This window comes from Ctenopharyngodon idella, chromosome 10 (genome assembly GCF_019924925.1).
Source record: "Ctenopharyngodon idella isolate HZGC_01 chromosome 10, HZGC01, whole genome shotgun sequence".
NCBI lineage: Eukaryota > Metazoa > Chordata > Actinopteri > Cypriniformes > Xenocyprididae > Ctenopharyngodon > Ctenopharyngodon idella.
Window position 1 is genome coordinate 46,158,576 of NC_067229.1, and position 14,690 is coordinate 46,173,265.

General features: G+C 38.8%; 1 protein-coding gene across 3 annotated transcripts in view; it reads left to right on the plus strand.

The window, feature by feature from the left end:
- Nucleotides 1-256: 256 nt before the first annotated feature.
- Nucleotides 257-14,690, plus strand: part of LOC127520991 (CAP-Gly domain-containing linker protein 1-like) — a 31,095-nt gene continuing 16,661 nt past the window's right edge. The window contains exons 1-14 of one of the 3 annotated variants that reach the window (XM_051909805.1): nt 257-536; nt 3,118-3,286; nt 3,360-3,847; nt 3,931-4,055; nt 5,308-5,509; nt 5,591-5,788; nt 6,734-6,837; nt 6,947-7,007; nt 7,911-8,015; nt 8,713-8,841; nt 8,958-9,074; nt 10,382-10,439; nt 10,744-10,997; nt 12,921-12,974. In XM_051909805.1, the coding sequence (XP_051765765.1) occupies nt 3,199-3,286; nt 3,360-3,847; nt 3,931-4,055; nt 5,308-5,509; nt 5,591-5,788; nt 6,734-6,837; nt 6,947-7,007; nt 7,911-8,015; nt 8,713-8,841; nt 8,958-9,074; nt 10,382-10,439; nt 10,744-10,997; nt 12,921-12,974 (1,983 nt within the window). In that variant the 5' untranslated portion in view covers nt 257-536; nt 3,118-3,198. The remainder of the gene's footprint in view (nt 537-3,117; nt 3,287-3,359; nt 3,848-3,930; nt 4,056-5,307; nt 5,510-5,590; nt 5,789-6,733; nt 6,838-6,946; nt 7,008-7,910; nt 8,016-8,712; nt 8,842-8,957; nt 9,075-10,381; nt 10,440-10,743; nt 10,998-12,920; nt 12,975-14,690) is intronic. The other 2 variants (XM_051909806.1, XM_051909807.1) reach the window with 2 other exon arrangements.

Consider the following 14,690-nt stretch of genomic DNA (forward strand, 5'->3'; position numbering starts at 1 on the left):
TTTTTATCTATACATTTTTTGTCAATATCCATATTTGACCACTAGTGGCCGCCACAGACCACTGACACATTTTGGCCACATTCATTCACTAAAATTCAATAAAAAAATGACTGTTTCCTCCCCTTAAATTATTTCTGAAACTATATCACACAGTTCTTACCGAAATATATTAATTTTTATCATAGGTTAACTAATTTTTCTGTTTCTCCCCAGCAAGACATTGCAATTTGCCTGAAAGACAAGTGTTTTATAATCAAACTTATTCTGCAACAAAAGTCCTCCTCATGCATCGTTCCATAAATCCACTTTCCCTCACTTTATCTGATGCGGCTCTTTTTATAATTGTTCTATAACCTGTTTATTTACATTATACAGATGTCATGTCAAAAGTCACTGTAATTTAAGTGTTTGGGTGTAGCTTTGTGTTGAATTGCCTCACCCATCATCATCATCACTAGTGTGAGATCATCCAGACAAACAAGAAATCCCTTCATTTCCCTTATCACGGAGGAATGCTTGACATTAAAACGGTTCAGGTAAGAGAATATGATCACTTTATTCTCTCTAAAGCTCACTGTATTGAGCTCATGTGTGTTGCATTTACAGGATTAGCACTTCTGGCTAATGTCGGCTAGCAGACAGTTATGATGTGTTATGATGTGAAGTCACAGCCGCGTAGAAACATAAATATACTGAATTTTTGACTGAAACTGATTTTTATATATGTGTTTAGAGGGATATAATGTGAAATTCATGGATATTTTTTGATATTTGACAGTTATCGTTTGGCTAGTTGTCGTTAGCTCGCTAGAATAATAAACAATAACAGTGTAATTTGTCATTTTAACAATCGAGTCCAAATCGATCGAAATCGCTGATTGTATTAAGTGAAATAAATTGTTAGTATTAAAATATTTAATTGATAACTAAAGACATGGTACTGCCAATGTAGTACCATGGTACTTTTTTTGGAAGATCTGAATTGTGTAACCATTAAGTTTTATTGTGTGTCATGTTGTGGATTAGCGTAAATATAAATTATTTTGTACTCAGGATTAACTGTCATTAACTGACACAAATAACCATGGTTACCATGGTAACAGCAGTTCCCAAGTGCCATAGTTAGTTTCTTGATCATTGTTAATAATATAAAATCATAATTATAAATATGATTTCTTTTCCCCCTCCAGCAGCCACTAACAAAAACGTAGCATGTTAAAGCCATGTATTTTTTATTTAAAAAATTCCACTTTGACAATAATGGTTTTTACCATGTTATGTATTAAAGTTGGCATGAAACAGAAGTTATAGGCTGCATCTGTAATCGCATACTCTCTTGAGTAGGTACTTATTATGAATAAACGACTGCTAAAAAGGTACATTCTAAATACTAGCATGAATGTGTGTAGTATGAATGTAATCTAGACGTACTACACCCGCCATGTTGTTGTTATCACGTGTTCTCCTACAAGCGTCAGTTGCCTCGTTTCACTGTCATTTACAAATCCTCACCCGTGGCCTCATGGGATACTAAAGTGTCCATCATATGCACACTTCAGAATCTCGCCGGAAGTTGTAGGTCATCCGGGTAATTTTTGCCTACTCTTTTATGAGTACTGTGAATTCGAGCATACTTCTTTTGTCACATACTTTGTTTTTTGCCTACTATATAGTAGGGAAGTATGCGGTTTCAGATGCAGCCATGATCTTTTCTTCCCTATGTGACGTACTGTATATCAGAGTGAAATGGTGGTAACACTTTGTTTTAGTGTTACATGTTACTTGTAGTTACTGTAGTAATAACTATAAATTATGCATAATTACATGTGACTAATCCTAACCCTAACTTTATAGTAAGTACATGTAGTTAATTATCATTACTAAGTACTTAAATGTATAATTGTACTGTAACACTGTATTATACTGTACCTTATTATAAAGTGTAGTGAAATGGTTTTCGGCAAATACTAGTTTGCAGCAACAAGCAAAACCACAGACTTGGCAACACTGGTTATAGGTCTATGAACAATTTATCTGTTCAAATGTTTTTTTTTTTTTTTTTGACCTCGTAATTTTTTTTTTTTTTAAATATTAATTTCTCTCTGGTGACATATGCAGGACTTCTCCAATCATTTAGTCTGCTTAAACCCCGCCCCTGCCTGCTCATGAAAGACTACAATGCCCACAAATCCAATAAACAAAATTCCCGCCTTTTTTTTCTTTTTTGATAATCTGTTACACTTGTTGCTATTTCCGTTTCATCGTGACTTTAAAGGGTTAGTTCACCCAAAAAATAAAATTCGGACATTAATTACTCACCCCCATGTCGTTCCAAACCCGTAGGACCTTCCTTCATCTTTGGAACACAAATGAAGATATTTTTGATAAAATCTGAGGGATTTCTGTCCCTCCATTCACAGCTACACAACTACCACTTTGATGCTTCAAAAAGTTAATAAAGAGATCATAAAACTAATCCATATGAATTGATCGGTTTAGTCCAAATGTTCTGAAGAGACTCGATTGCTTTATATGTTGAACAGTTTGAATTTTGGCTTTTATTCACATAAACATTCATCATCTCACACATCAGTTGTGGTAAACGGAAGCTCAAGCATGTTCGCATGATGTGCAAGAACCAATGAGGTTCATTCTCATGTGTCAAGCAGTTTCGGTTGAGCTACTGTTTATGTATGCTGATGTTTATATGTGAATAAAAGCCTAAATTTAAATCTGTATCATTTATATAAAGCGATTGAGCCTCTTCAGAAAATTTCCACTAAACCGTTCGATTCGTATGAATTAGTTTTACGATCTCTTTATGAACTTCTTGAAGAGTCAAAGTGGTAACTGTGTAGCTGTCAATGAAGGTACAGAAAGCTCTCAGATTTCATCAAAAAGATCTTCATTTGTGTTTCGAAGATGAACAAAAGTCTTACGGGTTTGGAACGACATGACGGTGAGTAATTAATTACAGAATTTTCATTTTTGGGTGAACTAACCCTTTAGGTGGACACAGGTGCTTTTTGAGTTTTTAAGGGTTTATCATCACACAATAAAACAATTAAACACAAATAAAATTGCATTCTTAACTTATATTACCATTTCTTCTGTCAGGGAATCCTATCTGGTCAGGGAGGGTTGCCGTTTTTCCAGGCCCTGCAGGAATAGCACATTTGTGTGCATAAAGCAGGAAAAATGAGTACAGGGAAGCCGAGTGGTCTCAAACCACCCACCAAGATTGGTAAACCAGCTGCGGCGCCAACCAAAACCTCGCCCACCTCAGGTGAGTAACCAATAGGTTACATATTAAATGCACTGATTTAGACATGACGTGCCTTTATTTTTGTTGACTGCAGCTGGCGCCAAGGATGTAAAATCTCCGACCTCCAATACCGGCCAAGATGCGCCGTCAGATTTCACTGTTGGCGAACGTGTTTGGGTCAACGGAAATAAACCGGGTTATGTGCAGTTCATCGGAGGGACCCAGTTTGCTCCGGGCCAGTGGGCAGGAATAGTTCTCGACGAGCCCATCGGGAAGAACGATGGCTCTGTGACTGGAGTGCGCTACTTCCAGTGCGAGGACTTGCGAGGCATATTTACTCGGCCCTCCAAACTGTCTCGTACTCCCGTGGCAGAGCGTGAGGCCAATGGCACGCAGACTCCCACCAACAAGACGTCCGCCTCCCCTGCCAAAGATCCCGCTCCTGTCACTCAGACCACAAGTGCAACCACCAAGACCTCAACAAACCTAACCAGGGCCACCAGCGAGTCTGCATCCAATCTGTCTGAGACGGATTCAGCCAAGAAGTTACAGCGGGATCTGAAGTTGGGTGATCGTGTATTGGTAAGGCCCGTCACTGGTCTGTCTTCACACTTTAGTGGCTCCTTGAGGGAAGTTTGAGGGAACGTTTTGGTTGCATTCCTTAGGTTGGAGGAACCAAGGCAGGTGTTGTGCGTTTCCTAGGCGAAACTGACTTCGCGAAAGGTGATTGGTGTGGCGTTGAGCTGGATGAGCCTCTTGGCAAGAATGATGGGGCAGTGGCTGGGGCAAGGTAAGGCCACAATTTGTCAGAATTACACAAGATCAACCCATGGAAACAGGACTTTCTGTTTTAAAACAGAAGGTTACTCTCAGGTTACTCTAATTGAACTGGCTTTATGGGAAGTGTACTGCAAGTACAGTGGATATAAAAAGTCTACACACCCGTTAAAACGGCTGTTTTTTGTGTTGTAAAAAATGAAACAGACAAATCATATCAGTACTGTTGCACATTTAAAGGGGTCATGAATTGAGAAATCAACTTTTCCTTGAGCTTTTGATATATAAAAGGTCATCGTACTATAAGAATATCCTGCTTCAGAACTGAAAACTTCCTTGTTAGTCCAATAAAAGCTTTTATTGACACTAGGCTCAGTGAATGACTGATCCTGACCTGGAATGTGCCTATAGACAAGTGAAACCCCGCCTCTGCAGAAGAAATCAATGCCTACTTCATCATTGCAACGTTAGCCCCGCCCACTGGCGTGTTAGTGAGATAAGGAGGAGAGAAGAGCGATACAGGACTAAAAATAACATTACCTTTCAAAGGATCCTAATGCTAGGAATATGGTTATTTATTTTCAACAAAGTAAATGTCTCAGTTGAGCTTTATTTATTTGTATTCGGTACATTTCACTGTGGATTCTTTGGTAAATCAATTGCGTTTCAGCGCAGGCTTTATTAAACTGACTTTTACGATATGGACTCGACAGTAATGCAACAACATGTAAGTAAATGTGTTAATTCTAATGCCTGATCTGATATGTAATGATTCGTACAGTCAGATGTTCTTTGTCTATGTGTCATTAAATCAAACCAGTGACTAAACGGTCAACTTCACATAGTTTCTCTTAGTAGGATGAAAATAATCTGTTATTTAATCTGTGATTAAATTATAAATAGAAAGCGATCAAAGAACGCTGCCTTTACAATCACTGGAGCTGTCAATCAAACAGCGCATGCTGGAACTGTCAATCAAACAGTGCCAGTTTATCAGTGACTGAGTTCTGAAAACAATAAAACAATGCAGTTCATGACCCCTCTAATGTAAAAATTACAACCTATGCAATGCCACAGAAAACCAAAGTGACAAAAAAATAAAACTTGGAATAACTAACTGCATAAGTGTGCACACCCTGAGCTAATACTTAGTTGAAGCACCCTTTGATTTTATTACAGCACTCATTCTGTTTGGATAGGAGTCTATCAGCTTGGCACATCTTGATTAGGGAATATTTATGTATTTTTATGCTTCACTCATATAGGTATTTTCAGTGCCTCCCAAAGTATGGACTGTTCGCTCCTACGCACAAAGTCACACGCATCGGATTCCCGTCCACCACTCCTGCCAAATCCAAAACCTCCAGGCGCAGGTCAACCCTAAAGAACAGCCCCAGCGCATCCTCCGTCAGCTCCCTCAGCTCTGTCACCTCCTCAGTAGGAGGCAAACCCAGCCGAGCAGGCCTGGTACAATTCTGCTCCTTTTGTTCACAGTATATGTTCTTCTCCATATATTATTTGAAATAATGCCTGTAAATAATCTTCCAGCTCACAGAGACGTCGGCACGGTATGCACGGAAGATCTCAGGCACCACAGCCCTGCAGGAGGCCCTGAAGGAGAAGCAGCAGCACATCGAGCAGCTCCTGGCTGAACGGGACCTGGAGAGGACGGAAGTGGCACGAGCCACAAGCCATGCCGGGGAGGTGCAGCAAGAGCTGGCGCTGCTCAGACAGGGCCAGGAACAGGTCAGTAGTTCTATTATAACATCATTACATGAAAGTAATCATCTTGTGATGATAAACCAGACTCTAAGGGCCCTACTTTAACGATCTAAGCGCATGGTCTGAAGCGCATCGCAGGTGCACTTAGGGTGTGTCCCAATCCACTTTTGCTAGTTTAACAATGGAAAAAATGGTCGGCGTGGTCTAAAAGGGTCGTACCTAGTCTCTTAATGAGTCATGGGTGTGTTTTGGGCATAACATACAATAAACCAATCAGAGTGTCATCTCCTATTGCCTTTATAAGCCAGGTGGCTTGCACCAAGGAGGATTGCTATTTACATGGTGGAATATAGACATCCTCAACCTGATGAGTCAGTTTAAATACATGTGTGTATTGCCACGATTGGTCAAATAATTAGCCAATTTCATTCGTCATTACTGCAAATAGGTAATTCTGATACATGCAGTGACTATCCATTATGACATGTAGGCATTTTTATCTGTACACAATAATCTTTTATTTTTTAATCCTTTTATTTTTAATATTTGGCATGTTTGTGTGCTGCTGCGTGTCTCTGTGTGTGTAACAAGCAGAGTGTACACTCATTGTGCATATTACTAACGCGCCCTATAAATAACAAAAAAAAAAAAAAAACTGCTTCATTGACTTTAGAGCAGGTTTTTGTTGGTCAATGGCGCAGTTGTTTTCAGTTGCCTCAAAATAGCCAACAATGCGCCTGAACACACCTCGTTTTCAGACCAGCACGCCCATGGGTGAACAGATGGGTGCGAGTGCATTTGCTATTTAAACAGCGTAGGCGCTGGAAGTGAAAATGATAACTGCGTCAGGCAGAAACTAGCAAAAAACACTTGTGTCGCGCCTGGCGTCGCATTGCGCCGGGTGTATGATAGGGCCCTAAGATGCACACAAATGTTTTGAATCTTAAAACTTTGCATGTGTTTTTGAAGTACTCCCTCGAGATGGAAGCCAAGTTGGACCAGTTGCGGAGACTTGTGGAGACTGCAGACAGAGATAAAGTGGAGTTGATGAATCAACTGGAAGAGGAAAAAAGGTAATCCTGATATTTAAAAATACCTTACATGTTGCTTGATTACTGTAGAAGAACATGTGAATGTGTTAAGACATATTTGAGGGCTTGAAGTGTACTTTTTATCCCACAGAAAAGTGGAGGACCTGCAGTTTCGTGTAGAGGAAGCTTGCATTACCAAAGGTGACCTAGAGGTAAAGTGACCCTATCGTATACGTTTACATCGAGAGAAACTGAATATGAGCGGACCAGCGCAGTCACCTGTCACAGATCAGACTGTTAATGCATAAATAATCAGTATTGTTTATACTTTTATACTTAACTTTTAACAAAACAAATGGATACAGGAGATAAGTAGATATCTGCAAAATAAATATTGTTTTAAAGAAATGATAGATAGACCAAATAGATAGATAGATAGACTTGTTGTGACCACAACGATGGATGGATGGATGGATAGATAGATAGATAGATAGAATTGTGACCACAACGATAGATAGTTAGATAGATAGATAGATAGATAGACTTGTTGTGACCACAACGATGGATGGATGGATGGATGGATGGATAAACTTGTTGTGACCACAACGATGGAACGATGGATGGATGGATGGATCCTTAAATTACATTGAAAAGTTTCTTCAAACAATATCAAACTTTTAAAAAAACAACGGCAAACAAATTTCGTAGCTATTTTAGCAATGACTCTTTGATGCTTTATTCACCTTATTGTCTTTATTTGTTCATTTATTCACTCTTTCATCCCTGCATTCTTTTACTTTTCATCTTTGATCACTTTCACACATTTCATTTCTTCCTTCATTCTTTTATTATTGACACCCTCCATCTCTCGCTCATCGGCCTGCTCTTTGAGTCAGTCACATCTGTTTCTTGTCTTTGTGTTCTTGTTTTTTTTTTATGCGACCCTCCGTCTTCACGCCGCTCTGTGTGTGTGTGTGTCACTGCTGTCTTTGTCCTCATTCATAGAGGAGGATGATGTCAAGATCTGCATGAAGCTCTTCGTACTTGGCTTTTGGCTGGCACGTGACCGCGCCGTTGGTGTTGTCTCTCTCTTTTCCTCTTCTGTCTACTAACAGACGCAGACCAAACTGGAGCATGCCCACATAAAGGAGCTCGAACAGAGTCTTCTCTTTGAAAAGACCAAAGCAGATAAACTCCAGAGGGAGTTAGAGGATACTAGGGTAAATGAATCTGTCAGATGGGAGGGGGAGAGAGATTTCTCTTGGGGTAAAAGTCAGATCCCCATGCACGGAAGAGATTTTGCTTATTTTGGGAAAGTGATTATTTTTTATTCCATGATGGATTGAGGTAGGTCTCTTTTTTTTTTTTGTAAGCACCACTGGGTGCATCTCTGCAAGTCATTTTTCATCCCAAAGTCAAAAGAAGAAAATAAATTATTCTGTATAAAGAATATTTTTAGGTATTTTTTTCTCATGTCATTTAAGCACATTTTCACCATAATGCTCAGTAGCTTTCTGTAATGTGGGAAAATACATATAAATTGTAAAGTGCATTTTTAGAAGTACCTTTGTCAGTTTGTACTACTTTTCGAAAGTTATTGGCTTTTCAGAAGTTAGGGATTTTTTTTAAAGTAGTTTTTTAAAGAAAATGCTTCTGCTCACCAAGGCTGCATTTGTATGATCAAAAATTTAGGGATGTAGAATATGGTCATGCAGTATAAGGCATTAATATGTGCTTTATAAGTAATAAACAGCCATGTTAGCTAATAAGCAACTAGTTAAAAGTGAGAACTGTTCCCCATACTAAAGTGTTACCGATGTTTCTTATGTAGAAAATATCTAGTTTATGTTTAATGCCTTCATAGTCTCCCAGTTTGGTCACACTTAGCAGTTGATTAAGTCTCATCTCCCGCTGTAGGTCGCCACAGTGTCCGAGCGCTCCAGGATCATGGAGCTGGAAAAGGAGGTGTCCGACCTGCAGCTTCAGCTGAGAACTCTCCGGGCCGAGACCGCCGGATCAGCCTCGCCTCCATTACAAGACAAAAAGGTCCGTTCATCCCCCTCCCTAATGGACCTAAATAACATGCATTATAACATTCACTTTTACATCAGAAGACATTTACATCATAAGAATTAATCACTGTGTTCTGTGCTTTCTTATAGATCAAGGAGTTGAACTTTGAGTTGGAGAACAGACAGAAGGAGGTGCTTCTATTCCAGCAGAAACTCGCCTCCTCTGAACAGGAGAAAACATCCCTCCAGCAGCAGCTGCAAGATCTGGTAACACTGCTTATTTACTAACCTGAAAAACCCTGTTTTTTATTTCACACAATGATTACAGGAAAATGACACTTATTTTTAAAAAAAAAATAGTTTCTTGTGCTGTACATACGCCTCCCTCAAGCCCATATGGTGATCTAATAACTGCCTTTATATTATTAAATTATTTAGATGTGCCTGAGGATGCATACATTTCTCTAAAATTAAATGTTATATCATTACAAAATCATTTTGTATTCAAAATCTTTTCTATTCAACAAAGAAGTCTTGAGAAGCCATGGATTACAGAGCTGTTAATATATATATAATATATTATTTAAAGGAGACCTATTATGCCCCTTTTACAAGATGTAATATAAGTCTCTGGTGTCCCCAGAATGTGTCTGTGAAGTTTCAGCTCAAAATACCCCACATATCATTTATTATAGCTTGTCAAATTTGCCCCTATTTGGGTGTGAGCAAAAACACACCGTTTTTGTGTGTGTCCCTTTAAATGGAAATGAGCTGCTGCTCCCGGCCTCCTTTCCAGAAGAGGGCGGAGCTTTAACAGCTCGTGCTTCAGTTGCTCAACAACAACAAAGCTGGAGAATATCACACAGACAAAATGAGGATTGTCAGTAACGGTGTTCAGCCTTACATTGTTCAAACCGGAGTCAGACACTGATGGAGAGACTCAGGAAGAAGATACAACTTTTAGAATGAAACTGGACATTTCTGAATGGTTAGTGGATAAATTTATGTAGTTGCTGTGGAGTTGATTCAACTCATTGACTAGCATGTGCCGTCATGTTAATCTTTTGTGCAAATCCAGCGCTGAATTGACCCTTGTTTGTGAAGCAGTCCGGCGCAAAATGACGGCATGACAACAACACTCTACTACAACAACTCTTCCTCTTCTCTAAAGCAGCCCAACATGGCCTCGCCCCCTTTGTTGTGTGTTCTCAGGGGCAGGGTTTATGTAAATTTTGGGATTTGTGATGTCACCAACCTGGGAAGAAGCTCTTTGTAGTCCCTACCAGCTGTTTGTTGTAGTCCTTAAAAAGTGATTTCTGTAAAAGAAAATATCTCCCTTTGCATTGAACTTTGAGCGTCGTAACTTTGCAGATGTTGTTTATGCTCTAACAGCAACATTACACACTAACTAAAGTTAAAAAAGTGAAATCATAATCAAGGACCCCTTTAAGTATCCTTGCATAATAACTTATGCATATTTTAAAAATGCACATGAATCAAACCAAGGTAAACATTGGTTTTTGGCCAGTATGTTGAACTGTACCAATTAAATTGTTTGTTCTGATTGATTTTAGACAAAGAAGCTTGACACAGCAGCAGAGGACAATAATAAAGCAACACAAGCAATGCAAGGTAAGTAAAACATGACCCCACAAAAGCACTAAAATGCTCTTTAACTACCATTAAGCATCTGATCCTTTATATATTTGCATCCTTGGCATGTGAGCCTGTGCCAGCGTGAACAGCTCCGCACAGTCATTTTTGCATGCTCATGAGATAAATCAGCCATTCCCAGCAGAGCCATAATTCACAACGGCACGCTTTTTACTTGCTCCGCAATCCAATTTGTGTGAAAGTTTGGGGAAAATGATCATATTAGCACAAATACTGCTGCATGAGCTCCTCTATGACCTCCTCTCCTTCTTCGGTGTGGCAGCAGAAATGGAAAGGAACATGAAAACGGAGAAAGAGAAGCTGGATCAGGTCTCCAGGGAGAAGGAGGACCTGCAGAGGGATGTAGCCGCCTGGAAGCAACAGGAACAGGTGAAGGGTGAAGAGAGAGAGTTTCAGATGAAAGAGCTGAAAGAGAAGTTGGGCCAAACAGAAGGAGAGTTGAGCAGAATCACAGAGAGGAGCATTGAGCTGGAACGGCAGGTGGCGGACCTGAAAGCCTACAAAAACCAAACCCAGGTGACTGACATTTACCACTGTAAAACAGACGTCCAGTCGCTCCTGCTGTTTTATACACTACCGGTCAATACACTGGGGTGGGTAAGATTTTGTAATGTTACAGGTACAATATGTAAGATTTTTAATCGATCTAGCTTACTGCAGTGTGCAACATGTGTCTCATAGCAGCCGCCAAGCGAACGTACAGAGTAACGTTATAACAATTTTCAACACACTCAAATGTATTTAATATGATAAACAGCGCTGCGTTACCCCACATACGGTTGACCGGAAGAAGCGGAAGCGGCGACTATGGCATAATAAAAGCTCCGATGCTCTCGAGATGTGTGTCGCGCTCGTCTCTCATTATCAATCGCTCCAGCAGCCTCGTTCAGCTCTCACATCACTAGCCCTGCTCTGCTTCATACTACAGTAACGTTAATAATCTCATCCATGAACATGATTTCTGCCCGAGTCCCGTTGGATTCTTTTCCCCTGGCTGTAAAGTGAAGACGACATCTCCCATGATTCCGCGCTCAATCTCGGCGTCATCAAGCTATGCCTTTGTTTTGAATAGGCGACCTCTAGTGGCGAAAAGTTACATATTGTGCCTTTAATGTTATTTGTAAAGCACATTAGAATGATTTTTGAATGATCATGTGACACTAAAGACTGAAGTAATGGAATCGGAAGCATAAGAGACTTCTTTCAAAAACATTAAAGCTAACATTAAAATAAACATTAAAAATTAAATCTTAATTATTTCAATATTTTAATAGTGTGTGTGTATGTATGTATATATATATATATATATATATATATAATATATACACACACAAACACACACACACACACACACACATATATATACATATATATATATATATATATATACATATATCAATCACTTGTCACTTATGATTTAATGCGTCCTTGCTGAATAAAAGTGTTAATTAAAAAAATAATAATGGCCCCAAACATTTGAATGGTAGTGTTGGTAAAAATTTGCTGAAATTAATATATTTCACATAATATTTAATCAAAATTCACTGAAAATATATTAGAAATTAAAAAATATAGAGAGGAGAAAATGCATTATTCATTTACATTTGCTGTCACCATTATCCTTTTAAGTTTTGGAAACAATTTATTATAATTTCCAAAGTACCATAGTTATTTTACATTGCTTGAAGGAGATTGTGTATTTATTTATTATGATTTGTAAATACGTGTCAGGTTGGCCAATTCTAACATTTCCATCTGTCATTATTTCTATATAGCATATACTGTCAATCTATGCCATTGCAAAATGGCATCATGTTTCTCTGTGAGCCTTTGAATGTGTGTTAGGTAGTACACTACTGTTCAAAAGTTTGGGGTCAGTAAGATTTTTTTTTAGTAATTGATACTTTCATTCAGCAAGGATGAATTTAATTGATCAAAAGTGACAGTAAAGACATTTATTATGTTACAAAAGGTTTCTATTTTAAATAAATGCTGTCCTTTTGAACTTTCTATTCATCAAAAAATCCTGAAAGTATGTGTTATGGTTAATAAGCAGCACAACTGTTTATAACATTGATAATAATAAATGTTTACTGAGCAGCAAATCAGCATATTAGAAAGATTTCTGAAGGATCATGTGACACTGAAGACTGGAGTAATGATGCTGAAAATTCAGCTTTGATCACAGGAATAAATTACATTTTAAAACATATTAAAATAGAAAACATTTATTTTTTATTTATTTATTAACTGTTTAAATTTTCACAGTATTACTTCTTTTTTTTTTTTTTTACTGTATTCTTGTTCAAATAAATGCAGCCTTGGTGAGCATAAGACACTTCATTCAAAAACATTCAAAAATCTTACCAACCCTAAACTAGTGCATATATGAGCATGTTGGTGAAAAAGTTTAGTAATCAGAGGTTTTCTCACACACAGTCTGATGAAAAGCTGGAGCAGATGATGCATAAGAATCAGGAGTTGCAGGTGGAGGTAAGTACGCTTTACTCTTCATATCATAAAGATAAACAATGTTTTATGACTCCTGGTTACTTTCACTTCATATCCGTGTGAGGTTGTCTGAAAAGGACTTGGAAGGGTGTGACTCTTTTGATGATCTTTACCTGTTCAAAAGTCGCCTCCCTGAGGCGTGGTTGCTAGGGTGCTCTGGATGGTTGCTAGGTGGTTGCTTACTGGATCTCCTTGCCAGTCCACATGATTTGAGGTATTCGTGTTCATACAGTAGCACTGCTGTAAGATGAAGTTTATAGACTTATGTTTTCAATGGCATCCGCTGTATAAAGCTCCTAGATCACTTTTTTCCACAGCTCTTGTAGTTTATTTAAGAGGTGAGCAGAGATTTTTCACTATGTAACTGTCCTGTTAGTGACATAATAGTTCAGACACTTTGTTAGTTCATGCATGAGTCCTCTACATCTGACCGCCTGCAGGCTGCATGTAAAGCATGTTCTGTGCGCTCATACGTGGCCTTACATAATCAGCCCGACGGCCAGCGCTTATCAGTGGAGACTTGCCTCCTGCGCTTGTGCTTTTCACATACGCTAAGACTGCGTGAAAGAGTCACAAGTCTTCTTATGTCACTGGTCCTTGAGCGATAGTTCTTGCTTGATTCAGCAGAGACTCACCTGCAGTGGTTCAGAGGATTCAGTCTGTGGATATTCGCACATAAACCTTGTTTATTAGGAACAATAATGATGGTCTTGATTTGAAGACAATTGTGTGGATAAACTCATGGCAAGCATTTGCATGCATATAAAAAAATTGATATGGGTAATTTTGGTTTGTCTCCTGTGACCTTTCAAACCACACATTTGGCTAGTGCTAGGTTTAAAAGACAATTAAAATTTAGTAATATTATAGATTTAATTGCACTGACACTATCAGATACAAACAAACTTTTAATTGAGCTGGATAAGGACACTATTATCTTCAATTTGTTTTATAATTGATGAATTTTACAAGTCAAGTCACCTTTAGGCCCTGTTTACACCTGGTATTAAGATGCGTTTTGGTCGATCGGATCACAAGTGGACGAAAGAGACACATACACGTTTACACTTGGTATTTAATCCATCTCTTTTGTCCATTTTCGACCACTTCTGTCCTGATTTCTTCAAGGGGTGGGTCTATGGGCTTTTTCAGAAGTTTTGATTTAATAGGCGCTATTTGTATATGAACGTGACCAGAGACTACGGGAAAACATACAGAGAGCATCAGCCTTCGTTTCTGCTCTGATAGTCGCGAGATCACACCGAACGCTGTGAGGGTGTTAGAAAACAGAAATGTTTAGAGAACATTGTGCTTAGTATGTTTTTTGTCTTCAAACCAAACTTATGGCTTCAGCCGGCAAAGTTTAAATCCCGTCTGGCTAGAGCGCTTCCCATAATGTTTATTGTGTCAGTAGGCGGAGAGTAGGGGGTCTTTTGTGGCTGTTCAAACACATTCGACCACATTAAGCGTTTACACTATGAATGCAATCTGGTCGAATGCATTTTCGACTACCTCTGGAAGTGGTCGAAAGTGGACAAGCTCAAAGCATTTTGCACCCCGTTTACACCTGTATTTAACGCCGTCCACTTATGATCCGATCGACCAAAACAATCTTAATACCAGGTGTAAACAGGGCCCTAGTTTTATAGTGCTTTATACAATAGAAATGGTTTCAAAGCAGCTTCACTGTAATTCGGA